Source organism: Heptranchias perlo, chromosome 22 (assembly GCF_035084215.1).
Source record: "Heptranchias perlo isolate sHepPer1 chromosome 22, sHepPer1.hap1, whole genome shotgun sequence".
NCBI classification, from domain to species: Eukaryota; Metazoa; Chordata; class Chondrichthyes; order Hexanchiformes; family Hexanchidae; genus Heptranchias; species Heptranchias perlo.
The window spans coordinates 50,428,777-50,449,267 of NC_090346.1; the positions used below are offsets into that span (position 1 = coordinate 50,428,777).

The 20,491-nt window shown below is 48.6% G+C and overlaps 1 protein-coding gene across 1 annotated transcript in view; it reads right to left on the reverse strand.

The window, feature by feature from the left end:
* Positions 1-485: 485 nt before the first annotated feature.
* Positions 486-20,491, reverse strand: part of abca3b (ATP-binding cassette, sub-family A (ABC1), member 3b) — a 95,680-nt gene continuing 75,674 nt past the window's right edge. The window contains exons 22-30 of the mRNA XM_068003631.1: positions 19,231-19,389; positions 17,589-17,761; positions 15,646-15,774; positions 12,286-12,480; positions 11,789-11,976; positions 10,275-10,445; positions 4,231-4,421; positions 2,218-2,291; positions 486-732 (exon numbers count right to left, since the gene is read on the reverse strand). Of these exons, the coding sequence (XP_067859732.1) occupies positions 595-732; positions 2,218-2,291; positions 4,231-4,421; positions 10,275-10,445; positions 11,789-11,976; positions 12,286-12,480; positions 15,646-15,774; positions 17,589-17,761; positions 19,231-19,389 (1,418 nt within the window). The 3' untranslated portion in view covers positions 486-594. The remainder of the gene's footprint in view (positions 733-2,217; positions 2,292-4,230; positions 4,422-10,274; positions 10,446-11,788; positions 11,977-12,285; positions 12,481-15,645; positions 15,775-17,588; positions 17,762-19,230; positions 19,390-20,491) is intronic.

Sequence of the window (20,491 nt, forward strand, 5' to 3'; positions counted from 1 at the left end):
CCAGCCCGACTCTCACACACTGAACCAGCCCGACTCTCACACACTGTGAACCAGCCCGACTCTCACACTGTGAACCAGCCCGACTCACACACACTGTGAACCAGCCCGACTCACACACTGTGAACCAGCCCGACTCTCACACTGTGAACCAGCCCGACTCTCACACTGTGAACCAGCCCGACTCACACACTGTGAACCAGCCCGACTCACACACTGTGAACCAGCCCGACTCTCTCACACTGTGAACCAGCCCGACTCACACACTGTGAACCAGCCCGACTCTCTCACACTGTGAACCAGCCCGACTCACACACTGTGAACCAGCCCGACTCTCACACACTGTGAACCAGCCCGACTCTCACACACTGTGAACCAGCCCGACTCTCACACACTGTGAACCAGCCCGACTCTCTCACTGTGAACCAGCCCGACTCAAGCACACTCTGGGCCCTTCAGGTTAAGTGTTAACTTTACGATTGGTTTTTATTTGTCACCCCACCCAATATAGAAGAGCTCCTGTGTGTAGCTCCTGAACTTGAGACCCTTCTCCTGTGAGTTCATGGTCAGGAACTAGGGCAGGAGCAGTCAGTCTGATCAATGTTCATTTGTTTTATCCGCTATAATGCGCTGGAAACGGGCAAAGCTGAGGAACACTTGCTCCAGGGTGATCTGGCTGACTGCATAATCCTTGATATTGTACTTCTCTTTGGCCCGTTCGAGTGTGCCGAAAATCTGGAAACAAGGGCAGGAGAAATGAAAGTGATTATCCACTGACATCACATATACAGGGTTAGTGATACCAGCACTATCGGTGGGTTAGTGATACCAGCACTATCGGTGGGTTAGTGATACCAGCACTATCGGTGGGTTAGTGATACCAGCAGGTGGTGAACACTATCGGTGGGTTAGTGATACCAGCACTATCGGTGGGTTAATGATACCAGCACTATCGGTGGGTTCATGATACCAGCACTATCGGTGGGTTAGTGATACCAGCACTATCGGTGGGTTAATGATACCAGCACTATCGGTGGGTTAATGATACCAGCGCTCCTCTGGGCTTTGCAGGAAGCCTTTGGCCTCCCTTGAACCTGGCAACCCAGCCTCCTCCCCATCCCCCCAAATCACGCACTGCATTAGGGTTAGGGTTAGGGTTAGGGTTAGGATGTAGATGGGAGCAGGACATTACAAAGGGACAGAGACCGAGTAAGTGAGTGGGTAAAACTGGGGCAGATGGAGTTCAATGTGGGGAAGTGTGAGGTCATCCATTTTGAATCTAAGAAAGAGAAATCAGAATATTTTCTAAATGGGGAGAGACTCGGACCTGTGGAGGAGCAGAGAGACAATCAGGTGTTCAGGTTCACAAATCACTAAAAGCCAGTGGACAGGTACAAAAAATAATGAACAAGGCTAATGGAATGTTGGCCTTTATCTCAAGAGGGCTGGAATACAAAGGGGAGGAAGTTACGCTACAGCTGTATGAAGCTCTGGTTAGATCCCACCTGGAGACTGGGTTCAGTTCTGGGCACCGCACCTCGGGAAGGATATATTGGCCTTGGAGGGAGTGCAGCGCAGATTCACCAGAATAATACCAGGAGACAAAGGGTTAAATTACGAGGAGAGGTTGCATGGACTGGGCTTGTATTCCCTCGAGTATAGACGATCAAGGGTGATCTAATTGAGGTGTTTAAGATGATTAAAGGATTTGATGGGGTAGACAGAAAGAAACTATTTCCTCTGGTAGGGGGAGTCCAGAACAAGGGGGCAGAACCTTAAAATTAGAGTTAGATCATTCCGGGGTGAAATCAGGAAGCACTTTTTCCACACAATAGATTGTGGAAATCTGGAACCCTCTCACTCAAAAGGCTGTGAATGCTGGGACAATTGATAGAATGGCAGAACACGCTCGAGGGGTTGAATGGCCTCCTCCTGTTCCTATGCCAGGCTTGAGGGGCTGAATGGCCTCCTCCTGTTCCAGTGCTGGGCTCGAGGGGCTGAATGGCCTCCTCCTGTTCCAGCGCCGGGCTCGAGGGGCTGAATGGCCTCCTCCTGTTCCAGCGCCGGGCTCGAGGGGCTGAATGGCCTCCTCCTGTTCCAGTGCTGGGCCTGTTTTGCATTTCCAGCAGCTTCTATTTGGCCAATGAAAGTTTCAGCTGGAGTTGTGTCCATTGCGAATCCTCCCCCTCAGAGTCCCGGTCAAAACAACAAAAGACCTACCTGGGCCCAGGTTAGGAGTTTGCTGGTTAAGTGGTAATGAACCATTCCTTGATGCTCATCTTTCAGAATACTGCCTGTAACAGAATGAATCAAAAAGGAAGTTAGAGACAGATATAAAAATTTAATAAATCTGGTAATTTGTGGGCTGGTACCAGGAAAGTGACTGTGAAGCTGTCGGACGGTCTAGGTTCACCAATGTCCTTCAGGGAAGGGAACTTGCCGTCCTTACCCAGTCTGGCCTACACGTGACTCCAGTCCCACACCGTGTGGTTCACTCAGGGTGATAGGGACGGGCAGTAAATAGGGCCTTGTCACTATCGGCCACATCTCGAGAACAGATCTAAAAACAGACGGGCAGGGCCTGTTATATCCCTGAAATCGGCTGTCAGTAAACAGACAGGCATCATGTCACGATGAAACAATGTCCTTTCCCTGGGATCTCAGGGCTGTTCTCCTGTGTTAGCACTGGGAGAGGCACCAAGCCCCATAGGACAGCCAGGCAAAGGCATACATGGGATGGGCCTGAGAAACAAGTAGGCTGCAGCGATAAACGGGAGGAAGACCAGTGAGGAATCTTCAGACGTGGGAGAGATGGAAACAATCAGGAGAGACTTTGGACAGAGACACGGCAGGAGGGGAGAGAGTGTCAGACACGGAAAGGACAGGCTTTCCTTGGAATATGAGAGCAACGAGGAGCAGGACGATCTCAGGGTACAGAGGAAGATCCCGGGAGGGAGCCAGCTCACCTGTTTTATCCACATCATTTCTGATCGTGAAGAATCGTTATCAGAAGATTCTTTATCAGTTGTCTGTCAATTAAATATGAGGCAGAGGGTTTCTCTGCTCCATGTGAGGTTCAGACTGAGCGCAGGAGTTTGTTCTGGGCTGGGATCATGTGACAATCTGGGACAATCTTTTTGACTCCTGTCTGTGTGAGATGCCTGCCCCATGCTCGCTCTCCTCTCCTGGAGACACCGGGAGTTATTTTTCACCCTCTGGCAGTAGGCTGGTGGATTGGTGCCTGTTGTACAACCTGCCTGATTTTCACTGCTCGATCTGCTCCCCCAGGTTACTGACCAGAGAGTGAAGTTAGAAGCTGTCCCCATTCACTCACCCTGGGATAAGCTCCCATGGATACTTGCAGGGGTCTGGGATCTCACCCAGGCACCCTTTCTCACAAGTCAGCCCAGACATGAAAAATTAAATCGAATTTAAAATTCTCATCCTGGTTTTCAAATCCCTCCATGGCTTCCCTCTCTCTGTAGCCTGCTTCAACCCTCCGAGATCTCTGCAATCCTCCAATTCCGGCCTCTTGCGCATCCCCGATTTTAATTGCTCCTCCATTGGCGGCCGTGCCCTTAGCTGCCTGGGCCCCAAGCTCTGGAATTCCCTCCCTAAACCTCTCCCTCTCTCTCTCCTCCTTTAAGACGCTCCTGAAAACCTACCTCTTTGACCAAGCTTTTAGTCATTTGTCCTAATATCACCTTATGTGGCTCACTGTCAAATTTTGTTCGCTAATGCTCCTGTGACGTTTTACTACATTAAAGGCAGTATATAAATGCAAGTTGTTGTTGTTAGGCTATTTGACTATTAGGCTGTGGTAAGCGTCCTGGCAGAGCCTGACGCCCATTAACCAATGGCCACACACGAGCACTGAATCGCAGGTGGGAGCAAGGACCCTGAAGGATTTTTCCCTCTCCTTAGCCCAAGGCACTGAGACCAACATAGGGGGAATGGGACTAGCTGGATTGCTCTTGCATAGAGCCGGCACGGACTCAATGGGCTGAATGGCCTCCTTCTGTGCTGTAACCTTTCTATGATTCTATGAACTGCAGCATCTTTACCAGTGTCACCCTGCCTGAGATCAGCTATTTCAGCACAGACCGGCGGCCAATCTGGTCCATATGGATCAGTACCAGACTGGGCGGTGTCCTTACCCCCCGAGGGGGAGAGAATGACTCCTGTTTGATGTGTGGTTTGAGTGGAGGAATCCAGATGGAGTGAGTTCTCTACCTTCAAATGTCGTTTCCACAAAGTTCTTGAAAGGCTCGAGATCAGGTTTGTCTCTGTCTCCCAGGATTTTGACCAGTAACGTGTATCCGCTGCCAAATTTATTCTTGAGGTGCTGGGGACTTCCAAGACACTTGAACTGACCATTCACCATCACAGCCAGCCTGGTGCAGAGAGCCTCACATTCCTCCATACTGAAAGACACAGCACGCTGAGTTACTGGAGACCCCTGACACCATGTATGAGCAACACAGGAATATAGGACTGGGTTCAGTTCTGGGCACCGCACCTCAGGAAGGATATATTGGCCTTGGAGGGGGTGCAGCGCAGATTCACCCAAAACACTCTTCCCCCAGGCTGGGGGTCAATTGAAAATTTCAAAACTGAGATTGATAGATTTTTTTTAGACAAGGTTAATAAGGGTTACGCCATCGAGGTGGAGTTGAGATACAGATCAGCCAAGAGCTAATTGAATGGTGGAACAGGCTCAAGGAGCTCAATGGCCAACTCCTTTTACATATAATTATATAGAACGTACAGCACAGAATGAGGCCATTTGGCCCAACAGGTCCATGCTAATATTTATGCTCCACATGAGCCTCCTCCCACCCTTGTGATCAATATATCCTTCTATTCCTTTCTCCCTCATGTGTTTATCGAGCTTCCCCTTAAATGCATCTACGTTAGTCACCTCAACTACTCCTTGTGGGAGCGAGTTCCACATTCTCACCACTCTCTGGGTAAAGAAGTTTCTCCTGAATTCCCTATTGGATTTATTAGCGTCTATCTTATATTTAAGTCACTAATAAATCCAATACTATCTTATAAAAACTACCGGATTGCTGTAAAAACCCATCTGGTTCACTAATGTCCTTTAGGGAAGGAAACCTGCCGTCCTTACCCGGTCTGGCCTATATGTGACTCCAGACCCACAGCAATGTGGTTGATTCTTAATTGCCCTCTGAAATGGCCTAGCAAGCCACTCAGTTGTAAAATCTCGCTACGAAAAGTCATAATAAGAATAAAACCGGACGGACCACCTGTCATCGGACCACTAGGTACTGGACACGACAACGGCAAAACACCAAGCCCAGTCGACCCTGCAAAGTCCTCCTTACTAACATCTGGGGACTTGTGCCAAAATTGGGAGAGCTGTCCCACAGACTAGTCAAGCAACAGCCTGACATAGCCATACTCACAGAATCATATCTTTCAGCCAACGTCCCAGACTCTTCAATCACCATCCCTGGGTATGTCCTGTCCCACCGGCAGGACAGACCCACCAGAGGTGGCGGTACAGTGATATACAGTCAGGAGGGAGTGGCCCTGGGAGTCCTCAACATTGACTCTGGACCCCATGAAATCTCATGGCATCAGGTCAAACATGGGCAAGGAAACCTCCTGCTGATTACCACCTACCGTCCTCCCTCAGCTGATGAATCAGTCCTCCTCCATGTTGAGCACCACTTGGAGGAAGCACTGAGGGTAGCAAGGGCACAAAATGTACTCTGGGTGGGGGACTCCAATGTCCATCACCAAGAGTGGCTCGGTAGCACCACTACTGACCGAGCTGGCCGAGTCCTGAAGGACATGGCTGCCAGACTGGGCCTGTGGCAGGTGGTGAGTGAACCAACACAAGGGAAAAACCTACTTGACCTCATCCTCACCAATCTACCTGTCGCAGATGCATCTGTCCATGACAGTATTGGTAGGAGTGACCACCACACAGTCCTTGTGGAGACAAAGTCCCGTCTTCAAACTGAGGACACCATCCAACGTGTTGTGTGGCACTACCACCGTGCTAAATGGGATAGATTCAGAACAGATCTAGCAGCTCAAAACTGGGCATTCATGAGGTGCTGTGGGCCATCAGCAGCAGCAGAATTGTATTCCAGCACAATCTGTAACCTCATGGCCCGGCATATTCCTCACTCTACCATTACCAACAAGCCAGGGGATCAACCCTGGTTCAATGAGGGGTGTAGAAGAGCATGCCAGGAGCAGCACCAGGCATACCTAAAAATGAGTTGCCAACCTGGTGAAGCTACAACACAGGACTACATGCATGCTAAACAGCAGAAGCAACATGCTATAGACAGAGCTAAACGATTCCACAACCAACGGATCATATCAATGCTCTGCAGTCCTGCCACATCCAGTCGTGAATGGTGGTGAACAATTAAACAACGAACAGGAGGAGGAGGCTCTGCAAACATCCCCATCCTCAATGATGGCGGAGTCCAGCACGTGAGTGCAAAAGACAAGGCTGAAGCGTTTGCAACCATCTTCAGCCAGAAATGCCGAGTGGATGATCCATCTCGGCCTCCTCCCAATATCCCCACCATCACAGAAGCCAGTCTTCAGCCAATTCGATTCACTCCACGTGATATCAAGAAACGGCTGAGTGCACTGGATACAGCAAAGGCTATGGGCCCCGACAACATCCCAGCTGTAGTGCTGAAGACTTGTGCTCCAGAACTAGCTGCGCCTCTAGCCAAGCTGTTCCAGTACAGCTACAACACTGGCATCTACCCGACAATGTGAAAAATTGCCCAGGTATGTCCTGTCCACAAAAAGCAGGACAAATCCAATCCGGCCAATTACTGCCCCATCAGTCTACTCTCAATCATCAGCAAAGTGATGGAAGGTGTCGTCGACAGTGCTATCAAGCGGCACTTACTCACCAATAACCTGCTCACGGATGCTCAGTTTGGGTTCCGCCAGGACCACTCGGCTCCAAACCTCATTATAGCCTTGATCCAAACATCAACAAAAGAGCTGAATTCCAGAGATGAGGTGAGAGTGACTGCCCTTGACATCAAGGCAGCATTTGACCGAATGTGGCACCAAGGAGCCCCAGTAAAATTTAAGTCAATGGGAATCAGGGAGAAAACTCACCAGTGGCTGGAGTCATACCTAGCACAAAAGAATATGGTAGTGGTTGTTGGAGGCCAATCATCTCAGCTCCAGGACATTGCTGCAGGAGTTCCTCAGGGCAGTGTCCCAGGCCCATCCATCTTCTGCTGCTTCATCAATGACCTTCCCTCCATCATAAGGTCAGAAATGGGGATGTTCACTGACGATTGCATTGTTCAGTTCCATTCACAACCCCTCAGATAATGAAGCAATCAGTGCCCGCAATCAGCAAGACCTGGACAACATCCAGCTTGGGCTGATAAGTGGCAAGTAACATTCGCGCTAGACAAGTGCCAGGCAATGACCATCTCCAACAAGAGAGATTCTAACCACCTCCCCTTGACATTCAACGGCATTACCATTGCCGAATCCCTCACCATCAACATCCTGGGAGTCACCATTGACCAGAAACTTAACTGGACCAGCCACATAAATACTGTGGCTACAGGAGCAGGTCAGAGGCTGGGTATTCTGTGGCGAGTGACTCACCTCCTGACTCCCCAAAGCCTTTCCACTATCTACAAGGCACAAGTCTGGAGTGTGATGGAATACTCTCCACTTGCCTGGATGAGTGCAGCTCCAACAACACTCAAGAAGCTCGACACCATCCAGGACAAAGCAGCCCGCTTGATTGGCACCCCATCCACCACCCTAAACATGCACTCCCTTCACCACCGGCACACTGTGGCTGCAGTGTACTGTCTACAGGATGCACTGCAGCAACTCGCCAAGGCTTCTTCGACAGCACCTCCCAAACCCGCGACCTCTACCACCTAGAAGTACAAGGGCAGCAGGTACGTGGGAACACCACCACCTGCACGTTCCCCTCCAAGTCACACACCATCCCGACTTGGAAATATATCGCCGTTCCTTCATCGTCGCTGGGTCAAAATCCTGGAACTCCCTTCCTAACAGCACTGTGGGAGAACCTTCACCACACGGACTGCAGCGGTTCAAGAAGGCGGCTCACCACCACCTTCTCAAGGGCAATTAGGGATGGGCAATAAATGCTGGCCTCGCCAGCGACGCCCACATCCCGTGAATGAATAAAAAAAAAATTATAGCCCCTAGGTCTCCCCTGCTAGCGGAAACATCTCTCCACCCTATCAAACTCTTTCATAGTCTTAAAGACCTCTTAAGTCTCAGTCTTCTCTTTTCTAGAGAAAGGAGCCCCAGCCTGTTCAATCTTTCCTGATAGGTATAACCTCTCAGTTCTGGTATCATCCTAGTAAATCTTTTTTGCACCTTCTCCAGTGCCTTTATATCCTTTTTATAATATGGAGACCAGAACTGATCACAATACTCCAAGTGGTCTAACCAAGGTTCGATATAAGTTCAACGTAACTTCTCTGCTTTTCAATTCTATCCCTCTAAAAATGGACCCCAGTACTTGGTTTGCTTTTTTTAAAAAAAGGCCTCAATAACCTGTGTCGCTACTTTTAATGATTTGTGTATCTGTAGCCCCAGATCCCTCTGCTTCTCTCTCCCATTTAGACTCTTATTTTCCAAGGAATATATGGCCTCTTTATTCTTCCTATCAAAATGCATCACCTCACACTTATCTATATGGAAATTCATTTGCCAATGACACGGCCATTCTGCAAGTTTATTAATGTCTTCCTGTATTTTGTCGCAGTCCTCCTTGGTATTAACTGTATCCCCAATTTGGTATTGTCCACAAATTTTGAAATTGTACTTCCGATTCCCGAGTCCAAATTGTTGATGTAAATGGAGAACGACAGCGGTCCCAGCACTGATCCCTGTGGAATACCACTTCCCATCTTTTGCCAGTCTGAGTAACTACCTTTAACCCCTACTCGTTTGTTTTGTCGCCAGTTTGCTATCCATTCTGCCACCTGTCCCCTGACTCCTCATGCTCTGACCTTAGTCATGAGTCTACTATGTGGTACCTTATCGAAGGCCTTTTGAAAATCCAAATATATTACATCTACTGCATTACCCTTGTCTACTCTTTCTGTTACTTCTTCAAAGAATTCAGTAAGGTTGGTCAATCACAACTTTCCCTTCTGAAATCCGTGCTGTTTACTCTTTATTATATTTTCAGTTTCTAGATTTTTTCAATGACATCTTTGAGTAAAGATTCCATTATCTTTCCTACCACCGACGTTAAGTTAATTGGTCTATTTTATTTCTTTGTTTGTCAGTAAAATTTTCCCGTTTATTTTTCCTAAATCTCATCCTCATAAAATCAGCTTTTTTCCAATTTATTACTTTGGTCTTTGTCTTACTTATGTCCTTCTCAATCTTTATCTTAAACTTTATTATGTTGTGATCGCTATTGCCTAGATGTTCCCCTATGCTCACTTCTCTTATCTGCTCCGGTTCATTTCCCATTACTAGATCCAGCAGTGATTCCTCTCTTGTTGGGCTTTTTACATACTGGGTAAGAAAGGAGCCGTGTACACACTGTAAAAACTCCATTCCCTGTACCCCTTTCCCTACACCTTCTTGCCAGTTTATTTGGGGGTAGTTAAAATCTCCCATGATTATTATTCTATGTCCTTTACTCATTTCACATATTTGCTCACATATTTCTTCCTCCGCCTCCTTTCCACTATTGGGTGGTCTGTAATATGCCTCTACTAGTGTGATCAATCCCTTATCTTTTATTTCAATCCATATGGATTCGGTTTCTATCCTTCTGTTAGTTATATCCCTTTTTTCTGTGGCCATTATATTATTTCTACTTAGTACAGCTATTCCATCACCTTCTTCTCTCCCTCTCCTTTCTGATTATGTTACAGCCTGCAATATTTAGTTGCCAGTCCTGTTCTTTATGTAGTGATGTTTCAGTTATTCCTATTACATCTGGTTCCTAGCTATGGATTATTGCCTCCAGTTCCCCCGTTTTATTTTGGACGCTGTGTACATTAAATCGTCTTTAATAGTTGTTCCTTTTACTTTATTTTTAACAGTCCTTTTATAGTTCTGCTTTATAACTCTATTTGTTCCTTGACTATTTGTGTTACCTTTATTCCTTACCATGGTCTGACCTTTACCCTCATCTCCTGTTTTTTTAATCTTCAGGCTTTTGTCCCATCTGCTAGTTCTACTCCTGTTCCTATGAACCATGCTTATCCCAGCTGTAACAGAGAAACGCACTGCCTTACCTGTGGGAAGTGATCACGACTGACCTCCCGTGTTCTAGAGTTCTGGTCACTGCAGCCCATAATAGTCTCCTGGAAACAGGATCCATGCCGGTGGACGGCTCATCCAGGAAGATGACTGCGGGATTTCCGATCATAGCTACTGCCGTGCTCAACTTCCGCTTGTTCCCTCCACTGGGAAAAGACAAAGCCAACAGCAGCATTAATCTTGGCCCAGGGGTGAGGCCGGGGGGGGAGAGGCCCGGGGGGGGGGGGGGGGGGGGGGAGAGGCTCGGGGGGGAGAGGCCCGGGGGGGAGAGGCCCGGGGGGAGAGAGGCCCGGGGGGAGAGAGGCCCGGGGGGGAGAGAGGCCCGGGGGGGAGAGAGGCCCGGGGGGGAGAGAGGCCCGGGGGGGAGAGAGGCCCGGGGGGGAGAGAGGCCCGGGGGGGAGAGAGGCCCGGGGGGGAGAGAGGCCCGGGGGGGAGAGAGGCCCGGGGGGAGAGAGGCTCGGGGGGGAGAGAGGCCCGGGGGGAGAGAGGCCCGGGGGGAGAGAGGCCCGGGGGGGAGAGAGGCTCGGGGGGGAGAGGCCCGGGGGGGAGAGAGGCCCGGGGGGAGAGAGGCCTGGGGCCTCGGCACAGAAACATCTCCCCCACTGCACCCCCACAATGGTGACACCCCTCCCCCATCCTGGATTTACCTCACTGAGAACCTGGCATCCTCCGGGTGGCCGGATATTGGACCGGCCTGAATTGGGTCACCTGTAACTCACCGTATTCATTTCAATAAGGCGGGGCCTCAGAATGGTTCCCGTCTCTTCTCCCCCAGAACGGGTCCCTTCCAAACGATACAATCAAACACCAGTGTATTTACATACTTGAACACTCAACCGCTTGCACAATGAGGAAGGAAGCTGTGGCCTCAGTAAGTGATGGTGCAGAGCAGGTGATTCTACCCTCTGTGTCCCAGTCCTGTCTGTCACTCACACTCTCACAATTGGACACCTCGACAGAACGTGAGGCCCTGCAACCGGGAGGGGCAAAATTGTTCCAGCAAACACTGGACACTGCAGCACTGACAACAGTCAAGGGTTTTGATCGAGTAATTAAGGAGAAACTGTTTCCAGTGGCAGGAGGGTCGGTGACCAGAGGACACAGATTTAAGGTAATTGGCAAAAGAACCAGGGTGGGGATGAGGAGAATTTTTTTTACGCAGCGAGTTGTTATAATCTGGAATGCGCTGCCTGAAAGGGCGGTGGAAGCAGATTCAATAATAACTTTCAAAAGGGAATTGGATAAATTCTTGAAAAGGAGAAATGTGCAGGGGCTCTGGGGAAAGAGCAGGGGAGTGGGACTCATGGGATAGCTCTTTCTGAGAGCTGGAAGAGGTACGATGGGCCGAATGGCCTCCTTCTGTACTGTAAGATTCTATGAACAGTCAGGGAGAATTCTTGAACACAGACTATTCCCACCCAACAGGTGAATGAACTGTAAAGAGAATGGGAGAGGGAGCAGCTCTTCTGACGGGGTGAGCTCTCCTTACCTGTACGTCCTCACCAGTTTCCGAGCATGGGGTTCAAGGATCAGGCTCTGCAACACATCGTCCACACAGCGAGTAATGTAGTGCTCAGGGATACCCCGTAACCGAGCAAACATAAACAGCGTCTCCCGGCCAGTCATGTGATCAAGGAGAGCGTCAAACTGGGGACAGTAACCAATCCTCTGCTGCACCTTTAAGGAATAGAAAAATAAAAACGGGAAAATAAGGAAAACACAGGAAGGATTCTAAATGGGAACGTGTTGTAACAGTGGGCCGAGATTCTAGCACCCCAACCATTGAAACTCGTCCCTCACCCTGCTGCCCCTCCTGTGGGATGAGGTTTTCTCGGAACCTCTAACGTTGATGGACATGCACTGCCTCGAAGGAGCCCTGGCAAAAATAGGGAAAGGGTTTGTGCCCCAACGAATCTGGAGCCACCTTGCGTGTTCACTATCTGCCGCGTACAGTTCCGACTATTGAACAAGCCGGGGAAAGCTCACCTTTCTCGTGTCCTTGAGGATGCTGTATCCATCGATAAACGCATCTCCCCCGCTCACCTTCTCATCACCAGTCAACATCTTGAATGTGGTTGATTTTCCAGCTCCATTGAACCCCAGCAATCCAAAACACTCCCCTTTATGTACAGCTAAACAAATTCTGTCCACAGCAACTGTTGATTCCCTGTAATGGTAAATCTGAAAGACAAAGTGCGAAGTACAGACTGGAGCACCACTGAGAACTTCAAATATAAACGCAACTGTAGGGATAAGTGCCAGATAATGATCATCTCAAAAAACAGAAAGGCCAGCCCTCTCTCCTCAACCTGAAATGGCACCCCCCCCATTGCCAAGTTCCCCCATTGCCAAACTCCGCCCCCCCGCAAACGCCAAGTCCCCCCAATGGCGTCTCGGGGTCACAACGGACCAACCATATCAACATCCTGGCTGCAGGAACAGGGCAGAGGCTGGTTACTCTGCAACAAGAGAGAGTCTAACCACCTCCTCTTGACATTCAACGGCATTACCATCGCCGAATCCCCCACCATCAACATCCTGGGGGTCACCATTGACCAGAAACTTAACTGGACCAGCCACATAAATACTGTGGCTACAAGAGCAGGTCAGAGGCTGGGTATTCTGTGGTGAGTGACTCACCTCCTGACTCCCCAAAGCCTTTCCACCATCTACAAGGCACAAGTCAAGAGTGTGATGGAATACTCTTCATTTGCCTGGATGATTGCAGCTCCAACAACATTCAAGAAGCTCGACACCATCCAGGACAAAGCAGCCCGCTTGATTGGCACCCCATCCACCACCCTAAACATTCATTCCCTTCACCACCGGCGCACTGCGGCTGCAGTGTGTACCATCCACAGGATGCACTGCAGCAACTCTCCAAGGCTTCTTCGACAGCACCTCCCAAACCCGCGACCTCTACCACCTAGAAGAACAAGGGCAGCAGGCACATGGGAACACCACCACCTGCACGTTCCCCTCCAAGTCACACACCATCCCGACTTGGAAATAGATCGGCGTTCCTTCATCATCGCTGGGTCAAAATCCTGGAACTCCCTTCCTAACAGCACTGTGGGAGAACCTTCACCATACGGACTGCAGCGGTTCAAGAAGGCGGCTCACCACCACCTTCTCAAGGGCAATTAGGGATGGGCAATAAATGCCGGCCTCGCCAGCGACGCCCACATCCCATGAACAAATAAAAGACAAACATCTTCCAGGACGTCCCAAAGAGCTTTACAGACAATGAAGTACTTTTGTGAAGTGTAGTCACTGTTGTAATATAGGAAACGCAGCAGACCAAGTTCTGGGAAGAGGATAAATTAACCCCTTGTGATCTTGGTAGAAAACATAAACTGACATTATTACACGCTGCATGGTCAGGAGTGTGATTTCAGCAAGTGTCTCCACACGAGCTGCAGAGTGGAGTGATTGGTGGCACAGGGTTAATAAATGAAAGTCAGCACGGATTTGTTAAAGGAAAATCGTGTTTGACTAACTTGATTGAGTTCTTTGATGAAGTAACGGAGAGGGTTGATGAGGGTAGTGCGGTTGATGTTGTGTATATGGACTTTCAAAAGGCATGTGTAAAGTATCACATAATAGACTTGTTAGCAAAATTAAAGCCCATGGGATTAAAGGGACAGTGGCAGTGTGGATACAAAATTGGCTAAAGGACAGAAAGCAGAGAGTAGTGGTGAATGGCTGTTTTTCAGACCGGAGGGAAGTCTACAGTGGTGTTCCCCAGGGGTCAGTGTTAGGACCACTGCTCTTTTTGAGATATATGTATATATATATATATATATATAAAGTATAATTTCAAATTTTCAAATTTTCCAGATGACACAAAACTCGGAAATGTAGTAAACAATGTGGAGGATAGTAACAGACTTCAGGAGGACATAGACAGACTGGTGAAATGGGCAGACACCTGGCAGATGAAATGAAACGCAGAGAAGTGTGAAGTGATACATTTTGGTAGGAAGAATGAGGAGAGGCAATAAAAACTAAATGGTACAATTTTAAAGGAGGTGCAGGAACAGAGAGACCTGGGGGTGTATGTACACAAATCTTTGAAGGTGGCAGGACAAGTTGAGAAGGCTGTTAAAAACACATATGGGATCCTGGGCTTTATAAACAGAGGCATAGAGTACAAAAGCAAGGAAGTTATGCTAAACCTTTATAAAACACTGGTTAGGCCTCAGCTGGAGTATTGTGTTCAATTCTGAGCACCGCACTTTAGGAAGGATGTCAAGGCCTTAGAGAGGGTGCAGAACAGATTTACTAGAATGGTTCCAGGGATGGAGAGACTGGAGAAGCTGGGGTGGTTCTCCTTAGAACACAGAAGTTTAAGGGGAGATTTGATAGAGGCGTTCAACATCATGAATGGTTTTGGTAGAATAAATAAGGAGAAATTGTTTCCAGTGGCAGGAGGGTCGGTAACCAGAGGACACAGATTTAAGGTGATCAGCAAAAGAGCCAGAGACGACATGAGGAAACTTTTCTTCACACAGCGAGTTGTTCTGATCTGGAATGTGCTGCGTGAAAGGGCAGTGGAAGCAGATTCAATAATAACTTTTAAAGGGGAATTGGATAAATACTCAAAGGGAAAAAATCTATAGGGCTACGGGGAAAGAGCAGGGGAGTGGGACTAATTGGATAGCTCTTTCAAAGAGCTGGCACAGGCATGATGGGCCGAATGGCCTCCTTCTGTTCTGTACTTACTATGATACTATGATAACAGTGGTGTCCACATTAAAGGATTTGAAATATTGCCAACCTGAAAAAAAATTGCATGCTGACAGTTTGCACTGCAGCAGAGATGGTGCCTGAGGGTCGATTCCATGCTCAGAGGTTCCCAGCGAGGGGTGCAGCGCAGAGGGTGCACATCACAGAAAATCACCGGCCTGCAGCTTATGCTTGATGGACAGAAAATCACAGTCCGCATGCTTCGATTGACTGAGATGCGCTCCGTGCAAGCAGCTGTTCCTGCTGGGAACCCCAGATCGCAGAGCACCTCTCTACCGCAGAGCAACAGTGGGCGGTGTGTCGCACGGCTGAAGGGGTGGAACTGGCACAGCAGGTTTTCTGTAAACTGAGCCCATCCAACTGGCTGCTACTGACCCTCCTTAGCCCAATGAAAGGGACCTACACTGCCATCACCTGGTTCAACAACATGGAATCACCAACACTGTGCGATGAAGAGTGGAGCTTTCCCCAGGAGTCTCCCCGCGACAGGGGAGCATGTGACTGCAGTCAGGTCACTGAGCACCAGTGTACATGACTGCACAGTGCAGCTGGCTTCCTGCTGTAGTGCCACCAGTGCTGGAGGGACCCTGCACCTACCTTGGAGAGTTCCTTTATCACAAGAGGGCTGTCCATTTCAGAAACTGGCGTCTCCTTTATCCTCAAGCGCTCACTCATGACATCAAAGTCCTCTTGGTGCTCTGGGGGGCTGACATTTACAGTTGGAGCCTAACAGAAGACAGCAACATTAGTCTTTTCATATCGTCTACACCACTCAAGCCAACAATTAGTCACAGACAGTGCTAGAAACTCTCGGCAGGTCAGTCCGTGTCTGAGAGGGGAAAAGGCAGATTAACATGTTGCATATAATCTTTCATTAGAATTGATGAAAGATCCATTCCTGAAATGTTAACCTATCGTTTCTCTTCACAGATGCTGACTAACTTGTCGTGTGTTTCTGTTATTTTCTGTTTCTATTTCAAATCTCCAGCACTTGCAGTCTTTTCTCACCAATTGATACACTCCCGGGGATTGAAATAATCCAGAGACTTTGCTCAACTCCACAAACATTCTTCACAAACTCATACTTCTTCCTCTATTTCTTACTGAATGTTGTTTGGGGATTGTGCCCAAATGCAAACCATTCTCAATTACCACTCACCCTCCCCTGGGACAGAGTTCATGGACAGGGATCGACTCAGTCACAGCTCTGTTCAGGTGACCCATCCCCCCTAGGTCCCTTCTCCCCCCGCTCCCCAGGGTCCAGGGCCTCTCCCTCCCCAGGGTCCAGGGCCTCTCCCTCCCCCTGGGTCCAGGGCCTCTCCCTCCCCCTGGGTCCAGGGCCTCTCCCTCCCCCTGGGTCAGAGCTCACTGACAGTGATAGACTTTCATTCGGATGAGGTGAAGATGCAAGCTCGAGTTACGGAGTCCAGGAATGATAGTCCCGTCAGGAATCAGAAAAGGGCCATTCGGCTAATCCAATTTGCTTGCTTCAAGCAATTTACTCAATTCCATGAGTGAGGGAATCCCTGGAGGTTCTCTGACCTTTGAAAACAGTAAAAAAAACTATAGGGACTCTCGATTAGATTCCAGCTATCTCCCGGGTATCTGTTATTCTATATATAAACCACCCGAACCCCTCGATTGCATTCCAGCCTGCAACTCACTCCCAGGTATCTGTTATTCTATATATAAACCCCCCCCGAACCCCTCGATTAGATTCCAGTCTGTAACTCACTCCCAGGTATCTGTTATTCTATGTATAAACCCCCCCACCCCGAACCCCTCGATTAGATTCCAACCTGTAACTCACTCCCGGGTATCTGTTATTCTATATATAAACCCCCTGAACCCCTCGATTAGATTCCAGTCTGTAACTCACTCCCGAGAATCTGTTATTCTATATATAAACCCCCCCCCCCCGAACCCCTCGATTAGATTCCAGCCGGTAACTCACTCCCGGGTATCTGTTATTCTATATATAAACCCTCCGAACCCCTCGATTAGATTCCAGCCTGTAACTCACTCCCGGGTATCTGTTGTTCTATATATAAACCCCCCCGAACCCCTCGATTAGATTCCAGCCTGTAACTCATTCCCGGGTATCTGTTATTCTATATATAAACCCCCCCGAACCCCTCGATTAGATTCCAGCCGGTAACTCATTCCCGGGTATCTGTTATTCTATATATAAACCCCCCGAACCCCTCGATTAGATTCCAGCCGGTAACTCATTCCCGGGTATCTGTTATTCTATATATAAACCCCCCGAACCCCTCGATTAGATTCCAGTCTGTAACTCACTGGAGAATTTATTGTGAATATTCATTCATATAATGATACTCTGGTTAACTTCAAACCAGCAGTCCAGGGAAGTAGATGACTGGCAGCAAGTGCCCTGTTAATGTTCGGTGAGAATAAGGTCCCTCACCTTCACCTGGCAACAAAGTCAATGTTTGGGAGGAGAGGCTGCAAGTTGTTTTGTGCCACGTCAGAGGGGAATTGTCCCCAATTAATTAACTCTTCCATCTCCTTTAACTCACCATCTTCGTTCTCCAGAAGATGTGACGGAAAAGATTGGTCAACATTCTGAAGACACTGAACTCAATAAGGAGGAGCAGGGCCATGAACGTCAAGCCCTGGATTGTCAGAGCAACGATGAAACGGCCAATCCCAGGAGGTTGCCAGGAATAGTAATTCAGCTGGTAGGTGATGTCTGTGAATGATGAACGGTGTATAAGGCATTAGTTACAACAGTTCAAGGACACGTTCAAATAATTAGAGAACTAATCTAATTTGACCATTAAAAAAAAATCACCCTTTCTAGGCCACACAGGACAATCTGATCATGGGTGTGGGGAGGAGATGTTTCCCAGACCCCCGGGGTACAATGCTGCAATAAGACTCCTGGAGTGACTCCCATTCACATTTGGGCTTCTCCAATATTGTAAACTCCTGGTTTAGGGGTGTACATCGATTGGGGGGGGATGCACTATATAAGTACAAACTTATTTCTGGAAGCAATCATCAAATCCCATGCCTTTCCCAGTGATGCTAATGGACACCCTTTCACAGTGTGCAGCTTTCATGTATTACTTTGCATTTATCTACAGTAAAAACTGCCATTGCTGAGTTTGTCCAATAGAAATCACTGACTAGCCACAAGTGAGACTATGGCGACAGTGATTTAACCATCTGGACTAGTTTAGTGGAAAACACCTTACACACATTACAGGTAAAGGTCCTTCACATGGGGATATTCACATAAACATCCACCACTATTCAATAACCAAGGAAGTAAAACAGTCACAATGTTCAAAAAACATTTGCACTGCTTTCTCACAAAGAAAGGTTAAAGTTCACATGCACATGCCATGCGAATATGAGTATTGAGAGCACAAGCCCAATGACGGGGTCTATTGCTCATTTTTATTTACCAATCAGAAATACAATTAGCCACATCTGGATTCACAATCAGTCACATATGGCTGGTGGCTATCATATTGTAAGAACATAAGAAATAGGAGCAGGAGTAGGCCATTCGGCCCCTCGAGCCTCATCCCCCATTCAATAAGATCATGGCTGATCTTTGACCTCAACTCCACTTTCCCGCCCGATCCCCATATCCCTTGATTCCCCTAGAGTCCAAAAATCTATCGATCTCAGTCTTGAATATACTCAATGACTCAGCATCCACAGCCCTCTGGGGTAGAGAATTCCAAAGATTCACAACCCTCTGAGTGAAGACATTTTTCCTCATCTCAGTCCTAAATGTCTGACCCCTTACCCTGAGACTATGCCCCCTAGTTCTAGACTCTCCAGCCAGGGGAAACAGCATCTCAGCATCTACCCTGTCAAGCCCTCTCATAATCCTACATGTTTCAATGAAATCACCGCTCATTCTTCTAAACTCCGGAGAGTATAGGCCCATTCTACTCAACCTCTCCTCAAAGGACAACCCTCTCATCCCAGGAATTAAGCTAGTGAACCTTCGTTGCACCCCCTCCATATTGAACAACAGTGGCTTAGCCCATGTGTCTTTAAATATCGTTTTTCTCTATTATTCATGTTATCTGACTACATGACTTATTGCCACAAGCGGAACATTGTCAGTCCTCCTGCCAGCTGCCCCTGGGTTCATACATCACGTGTGTAAAAGTGTTTGCGATTGGAGGGTGTACTCACTGAATGCCTTGCACAGAAATTCAGCAACTGGGCCAGTGGCGCACACCTTGATCAATTCGTAGTTCTTGTAAAAATCATTCAGGCTTTGTCCCAGGCAGTAATTGGGTAAAACTAGGAACACTCCGCCCAGAATCTTTGCTAGGTCCAACAGACCGAGCTCTGTGGGGAGAAACCGTTAAACATAATTAAACTGTGGTAAGTGCGTTTCTCAGCCTATTGTTCAGGACCCCCCACCCCACCCCAGAGCTGGTGGTCTCCAGTGATTTTGTTTACCTCAAATAGGAAAACCCTTAACCTGCCGAAAAACGTCAAGCCCAGTTTTCACCAACAATGGAATGCTGCTGCGGCAAGTTGATGGTAACCAGTGGCAGGAGTCACCATTACTAGTGGCAGGAGTCACCATTACTATTGGCAGGAGTCACCATTACTAGTGGCAGGAGTCACCATTACTAGTGGCAGGAGTCACCATTACTAGTGGCAGGGGTGAAGCACTGGAACGGCACAGGGGTGAAGAGACCTGCAGGTTCCCCAGGACCTGAACATCTCAAGTTCAGCAGTCCGAGTTCCTACAGAAAGGTCCCCAGTGCTGGAATTGAAAGGATGAAACTGCTTCTGAAATCAGGGTGATGCTTTATTACCACTTTAAAATAATTTTTCTTTTTTCCCCTTCCCTATACCGAGCGCTCTCCTGTCCTGAGGGCAGCCAGCTAACCTTCACATCACAAGGCTGTCAATGTTTCTCTTGAGCTGGTTACAATGAGGCACAAGTGGTCCCCGGTGACTCTTCCCAGCCAGTCTCTACCACCGAGACCTTGACCTCAGCCTGTGGGAAATCCGGGGAGGCAACGTTTGGCTGATGGTACGCAAACACAAAGTGTCACTACGTGCTGAGGTTCTACCTGTCCCCGGTGTTGAGAAGGATGGGCCTGGCCACGCTGCCACGGAACGCTCCGTCCAGTTGGACCGTTCCGCCCCACCTGTCCTTCGTGGAAAGGTTTGTGCAGGAAAACACCTTTGACCACAAGGCGATCAGCAAGTGGTCCGCACGTAACGTCCTCGAGACCCTGCGGGAAAAGGAGATGGTGGATCCTGTCGGTTGGTTCCCCGAGCAGACTGTCAATGTCATTTGGCAGAACGCCTCATCGCCAGAGCTTTCAAACAAGCACCAAGACCTTGCTTGGCTGGTGGTGAGAAGGGCCCTTCCCGTCAGATCCTTCATGCACTCCCGGGCTCTCAGCGCCACCGCGCGCTGTCCCAGAGG